Source organism: Chinchilla lanigera, unplaced genomic scaffold (assembly GCF_000276665.1).
Source record: "Chinchilla lanigera isolate Chin_1 unplaced genomic scaffold, ChiLan1.0 scaffold00067, whole genome shotgun sequence".
NCBI classification, from domain to species: domain Eukaryota; kingdom Metazoa; phylum Chordata; class Mammalia; order Rodentia; family Chinchillidae; genus Chinchilla; species Chinchilla lanigera.
In genome coordinates, this window is record NW_004955468.1 from 11890174 (window position 1) to 11908196 (window position 18023).

The 18023-nt window shown below is 52.9% G+C and overlaps 1 protein-coding gene and 1 long non-coding RNA gene across 4 annotated transcripts in view; one reads left to right on the plus strand and one right to left on the minus strand.

Moving 5' to 3' along the window:
* LOC102014127 lies at window positions 1-10533 on the minus strand. 3 transcript variants are annotated; one of them, XR_263416.2, is made up of 4 exons: window positions 10419-10533; window positions 10150-10273; window positions 2209-2541; window positions 1-443 (listed from the first exon to the last, which is right to left on the minus strand). It is a non-coding gene; the product is annotated as an uncharacterized LOC102014127 (long non-coding RNA). The 3 variants fall into 3 exon arrangements; XR_001236906.1 differs by lacking the exon at window positions 1-443 and having other exon boundaries at window positions 494-2541; window positions 10186-10273; XR_001236905.1 differs by lacking the exon at window positions 1-443 and having other exon boundaries at window positions 494-2541.
* Window positions 8613-18023, plus strand: part of Atp1a2 (ATPase, Na+/K+ transporting, alpha 2 polypeptide) — a 25556-nt gene continuing 16145 nt past the window's right edge. The window contains exons 1-7 of the mRNA XM_005400194.1: window positions 8613-8753; window positions 13380-13484; window positions 13619-13678; window positions 15211-15414; window positions 15801-15914; window positions 16170-16304; window positions 17002-17119. Of these exons, the coding sequence (XP_005400251.1) occupies window positions 8742-8753; window positions 13380-13484; window positions 13619-13678; window positions 15211-15414; window positions 15801-15914; window positions 16170-16304; window positions 17002-17119 (748 nt within the window). The 5' untranslated portion in view covers window positions 8613-8741. The remainder of the gene's footprint in view (window positions 8754-13379; window positions 13485-13618; window positions 13679-15210; window positions 15415-15800; window positions 15915-16169; window positions 16305-17001; window positions 17120-18023) is intronic.

Below are 18023 nucleotides of genomic sequence, written 5' to 3' on the forward strand. Positions count from 1 at the left end.
TCCAGTTGAAAAAGAAATTGTAATCCAAAGGCCAGGACATTGGGAAGCAAGGGCAGAGGGTAATAGCTAACATTCCCTGAGCATTTTAACTCTCAGCAAAACCCTATGCATTCAAGCTACGAAGGAAACAGACATTCAGAGAAGCTAAAAATTCTGACCAATGAGTTGTCGACCAGAGATTTCTTTTCCAGGCACCCTGACTCCATAGCACAAGCTCTTGGCCACGATGTTGGGCTGCATCTGTGTAGCTGAAATCACTAAGTGGAGGAGGATCTGGTATCTAGGGGAGGACAAGGGTGTGGAGGACAAGCGGGATGGCGGGGAATCCGGGCAAGCAGGACTGACCACTGCGGCTGGGGACTGAGGCACCAACATCGAACATCGGCATGGAGGATCCCAACTCCCACACCAGATCTCCTGGGGGGAGACCGGCCAGAACAAACCTAAAAATGAGAGAATGAGGCAGGTTGCCAATCTGAAGCTTAGGGGCAGAACATAAAGTTTATTTGTCCCCAACAATGTAAAAAACTGTGGGGCTGGGATTTCAGGACCACGTAGCAAAGCTTTGGATAGACTCAGACTTAGCTGCATAGCCTGGGTCCCATTACTGACGTTCCCTACCCTCCGTTTCATCACCTCTGCACTGAGAATTACTGTAGTACCGACCTCATTGTTTTCTGAGCATTGCTGTGAAGGTAAATTATGATCAAAGCCAGGACAGAGTGGGTCCAACAGCCAGGACAGAGAACTTTCTAAAGGGGTCACACCCATCCCCTGGCGCCCACCTCCTGCTTGCTCAGTTGCCCGCTGTCTTCTTTCTCTTTCCATTTACTGCAATCCTTTCGGAAGAGAACAACCTCACCTAGCTCAGCTCTTCACAGTGCTATGGCCAAACTGGCCCCACTGTGGTGCCTTCTGACTTGACCTGCTTTTATTTCCCCTTGGCATCTGCAATCTGAAATTGTTAGTAGTGGTTTTTGTCATGGTTGTTTTTTGGGTTCTGCCCCCTTAAAATGTTTCCTCTCTCAGATGCCGGGTCCCTGGGCCTGGTCCCTGGGCCTGGTCTAGTTCTACTAACTCTCCGATTCGTTGCCTTTTCATCTTCTGGAAGACTCTCGGCTCCTGTCACCTTGTCCTCTTGCACCTCTGCCTCAGCAGCCTCTTTTGGTTCCATGGTCACCTCTGTGCAGAGGACTTTCCCGGCCCATGTTCTCTCCCAAGCCCCAGGCCCCATTTCAGCACCTGCACCAGAGCACCTTGAACTTAACACTCCCCAAACCAAATGCGCTTTCCCTGCCTTCCACCAGTTATCTTTGTGCCAACATCTTCCCATCTCCGACTCTTTCTCCCCTTATCCTGACAAGCAATTATTTACCCATCCTGAAACCCTGCCTCCCAAAGACCTCTCTTACCCATCCCTCTCTTTTTCTGCAGTACCGGGGATCGAACTCACGACCTTGCGCTTGCCAGGCAAGCACTTCTGCCACTGAGCTGTATCCCCAGCCGCCCCTCTGTTCTCACTCTTTTCTCATCTGTCTGCCGTTGCTTCTGTCTGTCCCAGACTCTCACCGCCTGTAGCCCTTCCCTCTCTCATCCAGCCCAGCCTCCCAGCACATGGACGTGCAACACAGCCTGCAGTCAAATGCGCCTTCCCAGGGCACATGAGACCAATTCCCTGCTCAGAAACTTTAAATGGCTTCATATTGTTTATAGCAATATTTCTCAAACTTGTTTGGTAAAAATGCAGACTCCCACTCCCCACCCCCGCCCTCATGAATCAGAATCTCTAAGAGACATGCCTGCTGCTCCATATTTTTAACAAGCATCCAGGTGACTTATCATCAGCATCCTCTAGAAAATACTAGTAGTGAAAGCGACACTTAGTCTGACACTCAAGGCCCCCCATGCCACGGCCCCAACACCCACTCCCAGTTTTGCCTCTGTGTTTCTTCTCCCTTGTGCTCTGGGTGCTCCGGCCCTCTGAGCTTGTGGCCCCACTGTTCCCTCACCTTTGTCTCTCTAAGCCAAATCCTACCTATCTGTCAAGGCCCCACTGGAACACCACCTCCTCCAAGGAGCCCTTCCTGATTCTTCTAGCTGAGAACCATCTCAGAGCTGCCATCGTTCTATAAATGCAATGCTGTACAGACAGCAGGCAGCAGTGAGGGCTCACAGATGCCTGATGTGGGCACTTTTCCTACCCCTTACCCTGCTGGCAGACTCCTCGCTGTCGCCACTGCAGCCAGAGGTCCTTGGAGACAGGACTCGGGCGGGTCCTTCTCTTCTCAGTATGGAGGTTAAATGTGCAGGCCCTGGAACTGAACTGACTAGAGCTGAGTCCCAGCTCCCCTACTCAGCTACTTAGGACGATCTGCGTGTCTTAACGTTCCCATCTGTGAAATAGAGTTGTTTCGAGGACTAAGTTCAGGAGCATATGCTGTCTTCCTCAGTCCTGGAGGGTGGGGCGTCTCGGATCAAGGTGCCAGTGGGTGCTCTGTTGCTTCCTGTCTGTAGATGGCCATCTTCTTACTGTATCTTCACCTGGTGGAGAACAAAAAGAGGAGGCAAGTTTTTCTTTGTCTTAAAAGGGTAATGATCCCATCATGCGGGCCCCACCTCATCACCTAATTACCTTCCCAAGGCCCCACCTCCTAATATTCTTACCCATGTAAGAGATTTACACAGTTTGTTTGCCTGAGTGTGAACATGCACATCTGTGAGGGACATGGCATGCCATGCACACCAAGTGCTCACTAACCATTAACTGCAACGAGCTAGGGACCTCAGGGACAATCCGCCTCAATGGCTCCCAGCCTTACCTGCCCCACTGACCAATCTGGGGAGCTTTAGAAAAATACTGAGGGCTGGACCCTCCCTGAGAGCAATTAAAAAGGATCCTGGGGCTGAGGCCCCGGCATGCGATATTGGCATATACAGTTAGGGGTGAGAGTCCCTAGCTGATCCAACGCTCTTTATCGATGAGGGGTAAAGGACTTATTTAAGTGCACATAGTACAAAAAGTCCTGCGTCAGAATTTTCCTCCTTCGAATCCACTCCAAGGTGACTTCCAGCATACCACGGCCCAGCCTTTGTTCCTGAATCGGCCAGGTGGAAGTGCTGAGCCCAGGGCCACCCAGTCTCACTCAGTAGGAATGGAGAAGAGGGAGGGAACTTGGAGGAATGAGGGGGTCCCAAAGGACTAGAAGATTGCCCTGAAATAACAAGCTGAAGGGTGGGGTAGAGGAAGGACTTAGTGACTAGATGGTGTGGGGTTTCAAGCAAAAGGACTATGAGGGTTGGAAACTCATTTGCCTGAGTTGTAATTGTCTGAGTCCCATGCTGGCACAAACTATGGCTCACTGTAAGTGCCCACAAGTGCAGACTGAATGTCTGAATGATACAAAAGCATCAAAAAAGAGCGTGAACTGTGGATTAAGGGCAGTGGTAGGGACATGCAGACCGGAGAACAAGGATGAAAGGATTCTGGACTTCCAGAGAAACTGAGGCACAGAGGAGGCCAAGCTACCTGGAGATCCAAGGAGAGTCCATTAAGCAGGAGGGAGGTGGTGGCTCTGTGTGCCAGGGGTTTGCAGGGCATCCTGTCCTAGTTGGGCACCAGAATGCCAAAGGACAGCCAGACAATGGAGCTGCATCCTGGCCCAGGCCAGTGGAAGCCGCCTGGTAAGGGAGAAAGGAGGTAGGAAGGAGGAGGCTGGGGCCCAAGCCAGGCTGCCTGTTGATAGGGGGAGCAGGGAGGCGGGGTGCTCTAGGCCAGGGGCCGGGTCAGATCTGCAGCCAAAGCAAACCTGCCTCAGGGGGCTGGGGGCCTGTTCCCTCCCTGCCCAGATGGAATCAAAGGCAAACAGGAACCCTGCAGGGCCCAGCTGTGACCCTTGACCCCATACTCAGCAAGGCCCATTAATCCTGCCTTCTTCATACCCCTCAACATATTTTCCCAGCCCAGAGAATCTCTGGAAACAGATTCACCTGGTATTTGCTCATTGAATACCAGTCAAGCCTCACCCCCATCCGGTCCTTCTCCCCAAAGGAGACACAGACTGGTCCCACCTCTCCTAGTAGCTTCTGAAGAAACCAAAGTAGTCTTGTCCAAACCCTGAGCCCTTTCTCATTTCTACGGTGAGTTAAAGGGCCCAGGTTCGTTTCCATGGGCCATGCTGGACACTGAAGGAGCACTTGCACCCATGCTAGTGAACAGGAAAGAAGCGCCTACCCCTCGTCTCCTTCTGCGTGCAGGGCTCCAGCGGGTGGTTCGCCCACAGATGAGACTGCAGGTCACTTCGCTGCTCCACTAGCCAAACCATGAGCAGAGAAGGAGGTAGCTCAGATATTGGGGATCATCAGAGCTGGGAAGGGACCTCCAGGTTTTCTAGTACTGCTCGTGGTCACTGAGATGAAGACATGAAGTGAGACAGAGCAGCCTGTTGTCCAAGGTCACGCAGGTGGCAAATGACCCCACTGGGACCATCCTCAGCTGACCTAATTTGTAAGCAAGTCATTGCGTTAGACCCAGGTGGGTGCCCCAGGGAGGGCAGGTGGGAAGCAGAGGCACAGGGCTCCTGCACCTTCGGAGAGTAGCTTGATGCCTATCTTCGCCCTCCCACCTGTGTGCCCAGGTTGAAGCTGTCCAAACCCAGAGAGAACGCAGGAGGGCAAAAAGGGGAATGGAGCAGAGGTAGTGTGAAGTGCTTTTTCCCCATTTTCTGAATTGTAGGTAATGTGGTTTAACAATTTTTAAAAAAGATAATAAAGACTGAGCCAGGTGTGGTAGTGCATGCCTATAATCCCAATACTTGGGAAGCTGAGGCAGGAGGAGCGCTGTGAGTTCAAGGCCAGCCTGGGCTACAAAGTGAGTTCAAGGCCAGCCTGAATTGCATAGTGAGACCCTGTCTCAAAAAGACAAAATATGTATACATATCTATAATAAAAATCACCTGTTGGAAGAGATTAAAGATGACGGAACTAAGGAAGAAATCTTTAGAATCTACTTTGAGTAGGCTAAAAAAGAAATACCAGGAAGAAAACAGAAACCGCCGTGAAGGAAATGATGGAAAGATCCAACACTGTCCCTGTGGTCCAATGCAGAAGCAGAGGCAGCAGTAGGCCTTGGGCAGCCAGTCTGTGGCTTTGAGCCCAACCTGCCCACCGCAAGGTCACTCCTATCGGAGGGAGTTAAGGAGAGAAGGCTGGGAGGAGGAAGCATCTTAGACACTGGCCAAGGACACCCCAGGCCTTCCCAGGCTCCTACCTAACCTATCGCTCCAAGACAGCCTCCCCTTGGAAGCAGGAAATTCTCACCTCCACCCTCAAAAGGCCCCAGAAGCCTGGTGCTGTGTGGTGACAGGCCCAGGCTCTGAAGAAGAAAAGCCACGGGCAGTCGGAGGCAGAGGAAGAGAGGGAGAGACTGCCCAGGGGGCTGGCAGCAGACAGGAGACTGGGCCCACATCGGAACTGGGGCAGAGAAGTGGGGTGAGGGGGCGGGAGGAGGGGCCGTGCGGGTGACTGAGCCTCCCAGGTCTTCCTTCCCTCCCTCTGTCCCCCTCATTCTCTCTTTCGTGATCTTAAAACAACCTTCCAGTCTGGGCTGGAGGCCCCAGGAGGCCAGTCACTTAGGAAACAAAACCGTTTCTTGGAGACCTCGCTAGCCCATCTGCAGCAGAGCGACACCCCCCTTCCCGGCACACACTCTTTCTCCCATGGACTCTCACGTCCACCCACACCCGGCTGCCCAGCGCTGCGGCGGCCCACACACGTGCAAGCATGCACACGCACACGTGCGCATCACGCGCTCATGTACAGACTGAGAATTTGGAATAGGCTGTCAGGTGAGTGCCGCTGCTCCTCTTTTGAGGAGCCAGTTCTTTGGAATTGTCACTGGGTGGGTTCCCAGGGTCACCTACCCACACACCCTCAAGTCCCCCCATCACTAGCTGGGAAGGACACACACAGGAAAGATTAATCCTTCTGATTAGTCTCTCTGAACCCTCTTGCTCTGTCTCTCTCTCTCTCTCTCTCTCTCTCTCTCTCTCTCTCTCACACACACACACACACACACACACACACACACACTCCTCCCTCTCATATCTTCCCATACCAACCAAAGTCTTGGTTCTAGACCTCTCCAGCACCCTGCATCCCGCTGACCCCTCACTGATCTGCACCTTTCTCTCAAGCCCACTCCCCAGCACAGTCATTCTGACCTCCCTACCTCTGGGTTTTGAGTCTTATGTAATCCAGGCTGGCTTTGAAATCCGGTGGTGATTCTCCTACCTCAGCTCCCCGAGCACTGAGATTACCGACCTACCCTGACACACCCAGCTCGGCCTTTGCCTCTTTCTGTCTCCCTCCTTTGTTTCTCTCCCTGCAGGGTCTTGATTCACATGGGCACCACCGGCCTGGTTCACAGGAAGCGGGAGCCCAACCTGGGTACCCCAGATCAAAGGATCTAGTGTCTATAAGGCTAGACCCCCCCAGAACCTCAGCCCTCACCAAGGCGACACAGGTGGCCCACGAGGTAAGCATGAGAGCAGGCTGAGAACCCTGTCCACTTTCCACTTCGGACCCTGAGCCTGTGCGCAGTGCACCCTTGGGGCTGTGCGGGGGCCCAGTGCAGGGCATGGGAGAGCCCTGCAGGCTGCCTGGGCCCAGGAAGGGCACAGTCCTTTCTGGTCCTGAGCCTGGCTATAAGAACCAGAGCCAAGGCCTGAGGAGTCCTGGGGGGCAGCAGAAGGGACGAGAGAGTTGGAATGAAAGCCAGTAGAGCCCAGAGCCTGAAGCTTCCTCTTCTGGGCAGGAAGTAGCCCAGGAGCTCTGTGCCAGGAAACTAAGGCACAGGTGCCGCTTAAATCTCGCTGATCCTCTGTCTGCCCCTAGCTCCAGGCCACACTACCTCCCCCACCCCACGCCCACCCAGCTTTGCGCTTCTCTTCTAGGGACTTCAAAAGGCAGTCCTTCTGGATGTCCGGCCCCAGCCTTCCTGCTGCAGTGCCAGCTGCTCCCCTCACTCTCCCCTCTCCACACAGGCTCTGTATCGATTTCCCCTCCTCGCTTCCCTGCCTCTTCTACCCCAGGCCCAAATCCAAGGTCTGCAGAGGCCATGGAAAGACATGAAAAGGCCTGCGGCTGCCCTCTCCTACCCACCCTCCTGTCCGGAACCGGGAGAAGGAAGGAGGCTTGGAGTGGGATATGACCTTCCGGATCCCTGTAATGGAAAATCTCCACTGCGGGCCAGTTATTTAGGGAATTCAGATGCGAGCGCTATGCCCTGAGAGTGGATTTGCTGGAAGAGAAGTTGCTAATCCCTCTGCAGGGAGATCCCCCTAGGGCCAGGGGGCCCAGCCCAGTGGGTACCTTAGGCTTCTAGGCCAAAGCCCCCATCGCCTCCCTCTTCTCCTCCTCCTCCCTCCATACTTGGGGCTCTCAGACCTAGCCCTGTGACACTGGCTTCCCCCCACTCCCTCTCTGCCCCCTGAGACGTGGGGACACTCCAGGACCCTGCCCTCTGACTGCTCTCAGAATATTTTCTTCAAGCCAGAAGAGACAACCCTTCCAGCCCATGGTGAGGCCTCGTCCTCTGGGGCTGCTCTTCCAGGTTCTCCCAGGCAGCACCGCAGGAGGCCTCTCGTCCATCTGCCTTCATCCTGCTCGATGCAGACTTGCCTTCCCCCATCTCAGGAGAAGGAGGCGGTTGTTCTCCGTTCTAGTTCACGCAGCTGGTATTTGTTATGATACTGATCTCCAAACACTTCTTGGGAACTCTGCATTCTCCTCCTTGACCTCTGCCCTTGCCACTGTCTCACCTCAGATGTAGCTTTGACTCTCAGCTCCTCAACAGCAGCGAAAGGAGGCCGATGCATGTTCACTCCATTAGCAAAGGGGCCAGAGCACAGAGATGTCGTCAAACACCTGCTGCACCGGGTCCAGGGCTGCCTTCCTGGTCCTCTCAGGTCCCCTCTATCCCTCGCCTGTCCCCCCAGGCCACCTCCTGGCCGCAGGAGTCTCAATTATCCTGAAAGCTGTGGTTGCTGAGGTCACCTCTGGGAGGTCTTGGGGACCTTCATGCTGCCTCTTGAGCTGCCTTTAGCACCCAGAAACCCCTCACCCCAACACTGTGCCTCAAATGCAGGTGCCGACTTGGGGTTCCAATTCTAATTTCCTGGGCTCCAGTGTGCAGGCTGCCTCTATAGTAGAGGGAACACTGTTTTCGTGGGAGGTCGGGTATAATCTCAGGAGACCTGAGCTCTGATTCTGTCCTATCAGCTCAAATTGTTTAATTCCTCTAAGCCTCCGTTTTCCCGCCTAATCATAGGGAGCGTTAGAACACATGGCCTCTGGCACCCCGGTTCCTGAACTGACTGCTCCCGAGGGCCACGTTCCTCCGCTCTTTGCCTCTCCTGCTCTCCTTCAGTCGCGGCTGCCACAAGCCAGGGAGCTGGGGAAGCCAAGGGGGACAAAAAAACGACAAAATGCACCATCAACAGGCCAGTTGCTAAAGGGGCGGGAGGGGAGGAGTCCTCAGGGATCCTGTTTCAACAAACGTTTCTTTCCCGAGGAAGGGAAGGCGGGGTAAGGGGGAAAGGGACCTATTTAAAGCTACCCTGTTGCTCCGGCTGTCTCTGTCTATCTGCCAGGGTCTCTGGGCGGCCGCCCCAGACCGGCAGTGTGGGCTTGGGATCCTCCTGTGACCTCTCCGGCCTAGGTCCCCTCAGCCACTCTGCCCCAAGATGGGTCGTGGGGTGAGTATCCCCAAAGAGCAGGGGCATCTGTGAGGAGGGGAGGGGACAGCGGGGGAAAAGACAAATGAGAATGGGATTCAGACACAGGGGGAGAGGGAAACTGAGGCAGCGGGAGAGTTTGGGTTTGGGACTAACAGTGGCCCAAATACACAAGGGTGTCCAGGTCACAGAGCGCTCAGGGCCCAAGTGCTGACCTCTTCTCGGCCTGGAGTAATCCCAGCCCTCCACCGCACATCTCTCTGCCGCTCCTCTAGCCATATCTCTGGGCCTCCCAACTGAAGGCACTGTTACATTTCTGCCTCTGCTACCCCTGGAAAATATGCACTCCTCCGGGAGTCTGAGCCTGACAGCGTGGGGGTCCAGCCTAAGGCTGGAGAGGAGCAGAAGAGCATCCCACTCCCGCTGTCACCAAGCAGCTCCAGGGGCCCTGCATGCCATGACAGCTGGGGTGGGGTGGGAAAAAGAGCGCTGTGCCCAAGCCAGCCCCCAGCCCTCCGGATGTCCCCGGCAGCACAGTCCTCGGCTCAGAGCCATGGCCTTTGAGGACTTTCCCAAAGGCTGGTGAGTGCTGCCCCTTCCCCGGCCCGGCCCTGCCCAAGGCATTCTGCAGCCATGGCTTTTCCAGGGGAAGCAGGGGATTAACCACCACATCAGGACAGGCAGGGACGGGGCTTCCAGTTCTTGGAAATGAAATTCCCATATGGAGAAAAGTGATCCAATCCTTTTACATACTGTGCCTGGCTGCTTTCCTTTTGTGGAATGCTGGCAGAGGAGGGCACAGGGGGAGAGGGCATGAAGGGAGAGGGCATGGTGAGCCATGGAGGGTGCGAGGAAGTTGGTGCCTAAATGGAGCTCTGGGCCAATTTCTGAGCCTGGCAGAAGTCAGGCAAGTGCAGGTTATTTCCCTGAGTTGAGCAGATAGGAAAACTCTGAGCCTGGACACCAGGGTTCCTGAGCTACAGTGGTGCTAGAAATAGAACCAGTGTGTGTGTGTGTGTGTGTGTGTGTGTGTGTGTCCATAACCACATGCTCCCCATAGGCTGGAAGTGCTGCAGATGTCTGCAGGTGAGCACCAATGTTTGTGTCTCAGCAGGCAAATCTGCGCATGTGCAAGCCCTCAAGCACACACAAGCATAGATGCCGTGTGAAGTGGGGGCATGAGGGACTGTGAGCCTGCCTGTCTTTAGGAACTCTCTGTGAGCTGTGGGTTTCACAGAGGAAGAGGTCTCAGCCGTGGAAAGATACACTGGGTTGCACCTTGACATCTCTTGCTCCTTGGGGAAAGGGAGTCCCCAGCTGAAGTGCAGAGTTCCACAGTGAGGCCACAGCTGAGCTGGTCAGGCAGGCCCTCCACCCTCTACCCAGAAGGAGAGAAGGAGGGGAGGTGGCCCCCTACCTGGCTTCATCTTGGAGTGAGGTGGACCCAACTCACCAGGTCCTGCCTGGGAGGCAACTTTACCTCGACTTCTCTGGTCCGTTCCCTCTTAACTGCCCTGCAGCCATCACCTCCACTCCAGCAGCTGTGGGTGAAGCAAAAGCAGGATGAGTAGATCTGGTCAGTTCAGCGTGAATGGTGACAGCGGGTGAAGCAGGGGACACTCAGGGCCTGGAGCTTAGAGTCCTACCAAAGGAGACCCCAGAACAGGGAAAGTCCCCGCCACTTACACCCCATCCTAGGGTTTGTTTCACCTGGATCCTTTCTCCCTTGCATCTCTGCTCCAGAGCAAGGCCTAACTCTCAGCCCATCGCCGAGTGGCCCTGAAGGGCAGCGTGGGAGCTGGGGGAAGGGGCAGCACTGGTGGGAGGGAGAAGCTGCTCCAGCTGCCACAGAGAAGCTGAGGCGGGGGGGGGGGGCGCCTGGCTGATTTCCAGCTGCCCCCACTCTGTCCCAGCCTCTGGCTTTCTCAGAAAGAACTCTCTGTTCTCCTTCAGCATTCAAGACCCAGAGAGAGGGACTTGTGGATGGGGGAGGGAAGAGCAGGGAGAGGAAGGGGGGTCCTTGCTTCCTCTTTCTTTCTTGCCTAGGCAGCCACTGGCCTCAAATCTCTGCAGGGTCCTGGCTGCAAAGCCTGAGATCCTTGCCAGGACAGGAGGAGGGGGAGGGGGCAGTGCATCCCAAGTTCTAGGCCTGTGGGAGGACAGAATGGACTCTTGGGAAAACAAGATACTGTATGGAGCTACTAAAGTCAGCCACAACCCCACCTGGCAACGTGCGTGGACCAGCAAGGTTTTTACAGTTTTTAGCAGCATGCACTTGATTCTATTTTCATGTTCCTTATTTCACATCTAATGTTCAGGAATTCCTCGGAGCTCTGCTCCTTGGCCCTAGCCCCAGGCCCTTGGCAATGCATACCTAGGCTCTGCTCCTACTGCTGAAGCTCCTTTGGTCCCATGATGTTTACCCAGCTGGGACTTGTTGCCTCTGGTCCCTCCATTGCTTTCAGTCCTTTTCTCAGCCCTTCCTTGCCAAGGACAGAGTTAGTGAATCCAAAGCATCTCAGTCTATCCAATTAAGTCCCTGATTTAAAGACATATGATTGCAAACTTTCACGGGTGTAATGTATAAGACTCATTTTGCCGGTTTCAGAACAAATCTGACTTATGAACAATTCTCCTGGAATGGAACTTGTTTGTAAGTCAGAGACTTAGTATAAATGACCCCTCTTAAGTCACCCAGAGAAAGGAGAAGTAGAATGACCCCCATGCCCTTCTCCACTCCTTCTGTTGGATGACGTCAGTCTCCCCAAGATGGTGAGTCTTTAGAAGGCCCAAAATAGGTTGAATTCATAAGTGCTTCACATGAAGATAAATGCACAGTTTATTGGTCACCTTTTCTGAGAAAAACATTTCTGAGTAACAAAGAGCTCATATCTTTTTCGGTCATTATGTCTTGAGGACAAGGGTCCACTCTGTACTTATCTCCCACACCCAACCTTGCTCCTGATTTCACTGCTCAGATTTCTGTTTCTTCAAGGGACTAGACTTGTGACCTCTTACAATCCAGGCAGCTGCCACACTCCAGGCTCTTTAATGGGGTAAAAATGCTTTATCATGGAGCCGGGAAGAGTTAGGAGAGCCAAACTATTCAACGTGATGCCTCAGTGATAGATACATAACAACACACATTTGTACACACTCATAGAATGTACAACCCCAACAGTGAGCTTTAATGTGATCCATGGACATTGGTTGATGTCCATGTAGTTATCAGCTATATTAAGTGTAACAAATATATCACTCTGATAGGGGATGTTGGCAGATAGGAGGCTGCCTTTCTCTACTTTTTGTTCATTTTTGTGAACCAAGGTTACTGCTCCAAAAACAAAGCCTATTTTTTTTAAACAAAGCCTACTTTTAAAAACTGACCAACCAAGACCCATCCCCTCCAATGCATAAGCCTGAAAATGCACACACTTTGGCTGTGGATCCCACCACTCCTTATGGGGGGATAAAAAAAAAATCACACCATAGTACAGAAAAACTCCTTCCTGAAAGCCTAGTTTAGCCTTTAGGATCTAGAAAAATCTAGAGGCACTGGACAGACACCAAGCAACCCTTTTGTGATGAGGACACTGTCTAATGAGGAAGAGAGGGCAAGGACAGAGGGATGAAGGCATCTGAGATGGCACAATTCTTAGACAGTAGTCATAGCCCCCAGCCTACCCCAGCCCCTCCTAGCCCACTGCTCTAAGATGGACTCTCCTTGGGTGGAGAAATCCCACATCCTCTCCCTCCAAAACTTCCCTGTGAGACCCTGGAAGCCTGGAGAATGGGAAAAGTTGGCCTCATCAGGCTACAGTTAAAATGTCCTTCTGATCTCACCAGATGACGCAGGGGTAACCTAAGAGTTACACAAGTGTTAGTATTAGCTTTACCCTTCAATACAACTTCTACAACTGTGGAGTCCAGTTCCCTTCTCACCCAAGCGTGCTTCAGAGCACTGAGTCCCATGTCTTACCCCTGTCCAGTCTTGGGGAGGCCTGGCCAGCAGGGTGGAAAGGGCTCCCACATGCTCTGCATTGCCATTTCCTGGGCACACTCTGACCCTCCAGTTACTAACTTCTCAGTGCATTAGCCCTACCGATTCTACTTCCACCATTTCACCACCAAACACTTTTCTCCTCCCAGTTTTACCCAAAGACTCTTACTCTCCCAAATTCCTGACTGTACCTACCTCTCTCTAAGTGTAGTAACCACAGTGTTGAGCAAAAAGGCATTTCTACAAGGTGCTTCCAGTCCCTCTCCCACCCCCAGCCCTGCCCACTCCCTTCCACAATTCTCCTAGATAGTATAGGATGTGGGATTGTGAGATGTTTTCAATCTAGCAGTAGCATCCTTTAAGCAAAAGAAATCTTAGCAGAGGCCCACACACTAAGGAGCTGAAAGGTAGCTTTCCAGTCCTCAGCCCCTTGGCCTCCCCTGAACCTCAGATGGCACCTCAGAGCTCCGCCAACAGTCTGCAAACTGAAGAAGAACTGGGCCCCCTTTCCCCCTTGTTTCTTCTCCCCAAGACAGTCAGTATCTTTGGAACAACACCCCTCCCCCAGTGCCTGGTCTCCCTGGTTGGCCGAGGGGGACACAGGCCAGCCTGTCCGCATGACGCTATGGTCCCCCTTCCTCCCGCAGGCCGGCCGTGAGTACTCACCTGCCGCTACCACTGCAGAGAATGGGGGCGGCAAGAAGAAGCAGAAGGAGAAGGAGCTGGATGAGCTGAAGAAGGAGGTGGCGATGGTGAGGCCCACACCCCACCCAGTAGAGCCTCAGAAGAGGGGTCTCATGCGGGGACAGCTGCCAGTGTCCCCCCCATGCTCCTCATTTCACCCTTGTGCCTCCTTCCCCAAAGTGACGCCACTTCTCTTCCCCAGGATGACCACAAGCTGTCCTTGGATGAGCTGGGCCGCAAGTACCAAGTTGACCTGTCCAAGGTGAGCAGGTGGATTTCCAGGGAGGGGACCCAAGAGGTGAGACAACCAGGCAGAACTGGGTGGGGGAGCCTTAAAGCCACAATGTAACATTCTTTCCAGGTGAGGAAACGGGCCCAGAAATAAGAGGCTTCCCCCGGTCACATGGCTAGCTGGTGGCAAAGCCCCAACTAGAATCTGGACCCCTGCTTCTTAGAGCCAAGGTCTTTCCCTGTGTATGCTGGAAGCCAGGACTCCCAGAACCTCCCACCGCCACCAGGCGGGGTCCCTTCCCCTGACTCCCACCCCAAGCAAACCAGTGGCACATATATGAATAGTGAGGCCCCCCTTTCTGTTATTACAATAGTTTCCTTCTGCCATATGCTACTTAAATGGCCCTGTGATAGATACATTATGTATATTTCTCTAATCCTTATAACAACCCTCTGAGGTAGGTATGGTGGCCTGTTAATTAAAGCTAGGAGATTCAGATGTAACTTCCCAAGGTCATATAAACAAGGAAGTGGCACAGTCAGATTGCTAAGCCTAACATTTTGAAATGTTAAAATATCGCTAATCTGATGGGCATGGTGCCACACAACTCTAGTACCAGCTAGTTGGGAAGCTGAGGTGGGAGGGTCACTTGAGCTCCTGAGTTCAAGACCCATTTGGGCAATACTGAGAAATCATCTGAAAAAAAAGAAAACATGTTCATAGAAAAACTTCATGGGTCAATGTCTTCTACACTCTTCCCCAACTGCACTTCCTAAAATTCTGTGCCCTCATTCCTATATCTTACTTTATTTCCCTTAACAACACTTTTCACCCTCTGGCATTAATATATAACTGTTCATTGTGTATATGATCTTTCTAGAGGGCAGGAACTTTTGGTTGTGTCTATCTCTGGACTCCTCCCTACTACCTGGCATATAGTAAGTGCTCAGCACACATTTATTAAATAAATGAATGAATGATACAAAGATACAAAGATAAATAAGAAGTTGTCCCTGATCAAAATCTAGTAGAAAGAAAAAAATGAATTCCCAAACGATATGTCAAGTGCCACCTCTAGAGTCAAGTGAGGACCCAAAAGGGGCCATAAACATCTGATCCAGCCTGGGGCTCGAGGAACAGAGCCTGGACAGGATTTCCATGGAAAGCGACAGATGATTGCCAGCGTCGAATGATGTCAGGCTCTCCCTGCAGGCACAGTACAAGGGAGGATCTGGAGGAAGAGAGCCTGGAGGAAGAATCAGATGAGGTGTCTTTCTCTCCAGGGACCTTATCCAGGTTGCCTGCACAGAGGTGTTGTGACCCTAACCAAAACGTGTATCAATCCAGTAATAATCAGACGTGAAACTGCAGTCAGTCTCCCTCAGCCTTCAAGCCCTCCAAGTCCCCTCACAAATGCCACCTCCTCTGTTCTCCTCCTCTTCTGACCTGGTGGAGTTTTCCTCCCAGCTGGACGTTACCCCCTGCTGAGGCACTCTTGGGATGCAGTGACAGTCAAGTTGGTTCTGAATCCTAATCTCACACCTCTTCGCCTTGCGCCCCAGGGCCTCACCAACCAGCGGGCTCAGGACGTTCTGGCTCGGGATGGGCCCAACGCCCTCACTCCACCCCCGACAACCCCTGAGTGGGTCAAGTTCTGCCGTCAGCTTTTCGGGGGCTTCTCCATCCTGCTGTGGATTGGGGCCATCCTGTGCTTCCTGGCCTTTGGCATCCAGGCTGCCATGGAGGATGAGCCATCCAATGACAACGTGAGCCACATACCTGACCCTGGGCCAGCCCATAACTCTGTCCTTCAATTCTAAACCCCTAATAGAGTGGTAGGGAGAGTGCAAGGAACAAGATCCTCATGTCACAGTCCCACCGCTGTCCTGTACCTTGAGCTGAAAAGGGGTGAGGCTGCTGTAGAAATCTACAAAGCACCCCCATTACATATGCACTCAGTGAGTGAGTCAGTCCCACCCTGCCCCTTTCATCCTAGGAAAGCAGGGGGTGGACAATCAAGGCAAGTTGGAGAGAAGGACTTTCCCCTACCACTCTCACTCCCAGGGACAGACAAAGTCCAGGCTCTCATGAGAAGGGCACTGAGTGCTTGGGGAAGCAGGGGCAGGTTCCTCACACTCTCCTTCCTTACCAGCTATATCTGGGTGTGGTGCTGGCAGCTGTGGTCATCGTCACTGGCTGCTTTTCCTACTACCAGGAGGCCAAGAGCTCCAAGATCATGGATTCCTTTAAGAACATGGTGCCTCAGGTAGCCGGTCGGGCTGGGCGCAGTCCAAGCTGGGTCATAAGGTTCCTGGGGTGATCCAGCCTATCCCAGCTCAACACCTGTGCTGAGATGGAGACAGACAGAAAAGAGCCCTGGGTCTCCACACCGGGACCTACTTGTGTTACTAAGGGTGTGGGGATTTCTTTCTCCTTTGGTGGGGTTGGAGAGGGGGCCAGCAGCCATCAAGGGAGGAGACAGAGATGAGCATTTCCTGAGATGCCCATGGCCTCTCCACAGCAAGCCCTCGTCATCCGGGAGGGAGAGAAGATGCAGATCAATGCGGAGGAGGTGGTGGTGGGAGACCTGGTGGAGGTGAAGGGTGGGGACAGAGTCCCTGCTGACCTCCGGATCATCTCTTCTCACGGCTGTAAGGTGAGGGAATCACACCACAGCAAGTAGTTGTGCCTAAGAAGCAGGCTGAATAAAGCTTAGAGAAATCCCCACGGAGATTTAAATTAGGAGACCTAGTTCCTAATACCAACCCCTCCCCACACCTCCCAGCTGATCCATCTCTCAGCCTGTGTTATTGTGCATGTCTCCCTGTATCTCTGCATTATGAACGCTCTATGCCCTGGAGGTTTCTTTCACAGTCACTTATAATCATCTCCCAAGTACCAATTATGTGTCAGATTTTTATATATGTTCCCATATGCTATCCAATTTCCCTTGGAAAGAATGGTGTCATCATGTAGAGCTGCTGCATGTGCCCACACAGGTTGTGCCCTGAGCAACCCTGGGAGGTACATTTCCATAGACTACAGTGTTAGTGGCTCCCCCTGGGATTGTGCACTGCAGTGACTGTGATTACATCCCCCATTTTACAGACGAGTAACTGAAGGCAGTTAGTAAAGTAAATAATCCTGAGTCACACAAGAAGTCCATAAGAGCTGGGATTCCAATCCAGAGCAAGGGCACTAGCTGAACAATGCCATAAATATGTGATGAGTGCAAGTGTAATTTTGTCCCTCATGTCACGGAGCCTGAGGGTGGCTGGACCTGGCTCAGGAGACAGCTCTGTGCACTGCAGTGCTGCTGCTGGTCTGACTATTGTGCACGCCTTCCTCCTCAGGTGGATAACTCATCCCTAACAGGGGAGTCGGAGCCCCAGACCCGCTCCCCTGAGTTCACGCATGAGAACCCCCTGGAGACCCGTAATATCTGTTTCTTCTCAACCAACTGCGTGGAAGGTGAGAGGCTCGCCTGCCGGGGGATCTCCTCGTCCTGGTCCAGTGGAGGGAACAGTCTGAGTCCCGACTCTTCGGTCAGGATGGGGGGGCTGTGCTGGCCCCATTTGACAAAACCTCTGCCACAGACGAGGGCATGGAGACATCGGGGACCCTGAATATTACAGAAAGAGTCCTGTCCAGGGAACAAGCAGCACATTGGCAAGAGGCAGCGTGACCCCCTGGGAAAGTCACCTCCCCACAGGAAAAGCTCCATTCTGTCCACCCCAGGGTTCTCAGATATTGGGTGAAGATGCCTCTACATGCACACACACACACACACACACACACACACACACACACACACACACTCACGTACAGATATCCAAGATCAACTTTGATTCTTAAGAGTTTTGAGTTGAACTGATGCCTTCTACTACTGCTTGTGGTCCTAACCGAGTTACCTCCTTTGACCAGAGCTCAGGCTGGAGTAGAGCAGGTGAACATATGGTCTTTCTTTAGGTGGATATGGAGGCCTGAGCCAAACAAAAGCCTGCCCAGGTCACTCCACTTCTGTCCTGGGTTCTGGAGATGAATAATGGTCAGTAAGAACTCACAAAGTCCCCAGCCCATAGAGGCAAAGCCTAAGCACAGATGACCCTGATGCCCTCTGTGGGCCGGCCAGTGAACGGTGTCAGGCTGCCTCAAAGGAGGCAGTGGGGTAGAGGTGGTGTGAGAGAGAGGCCTGTTTAGACCACAAGCCCCCAACAGTGGGGCAAAGGAGTCCTTGGATCCCAACTCCATAGCTTTCTCTTCCCAGCACTCATTTCTCCTCAGCACAGTGTGTTTCTTTGGGACTGTTTTCCTCCTTCAGCAAGTTGGAATTATAATGAAACTCACCACATATTAAATTTCCTAAATTTTTAAT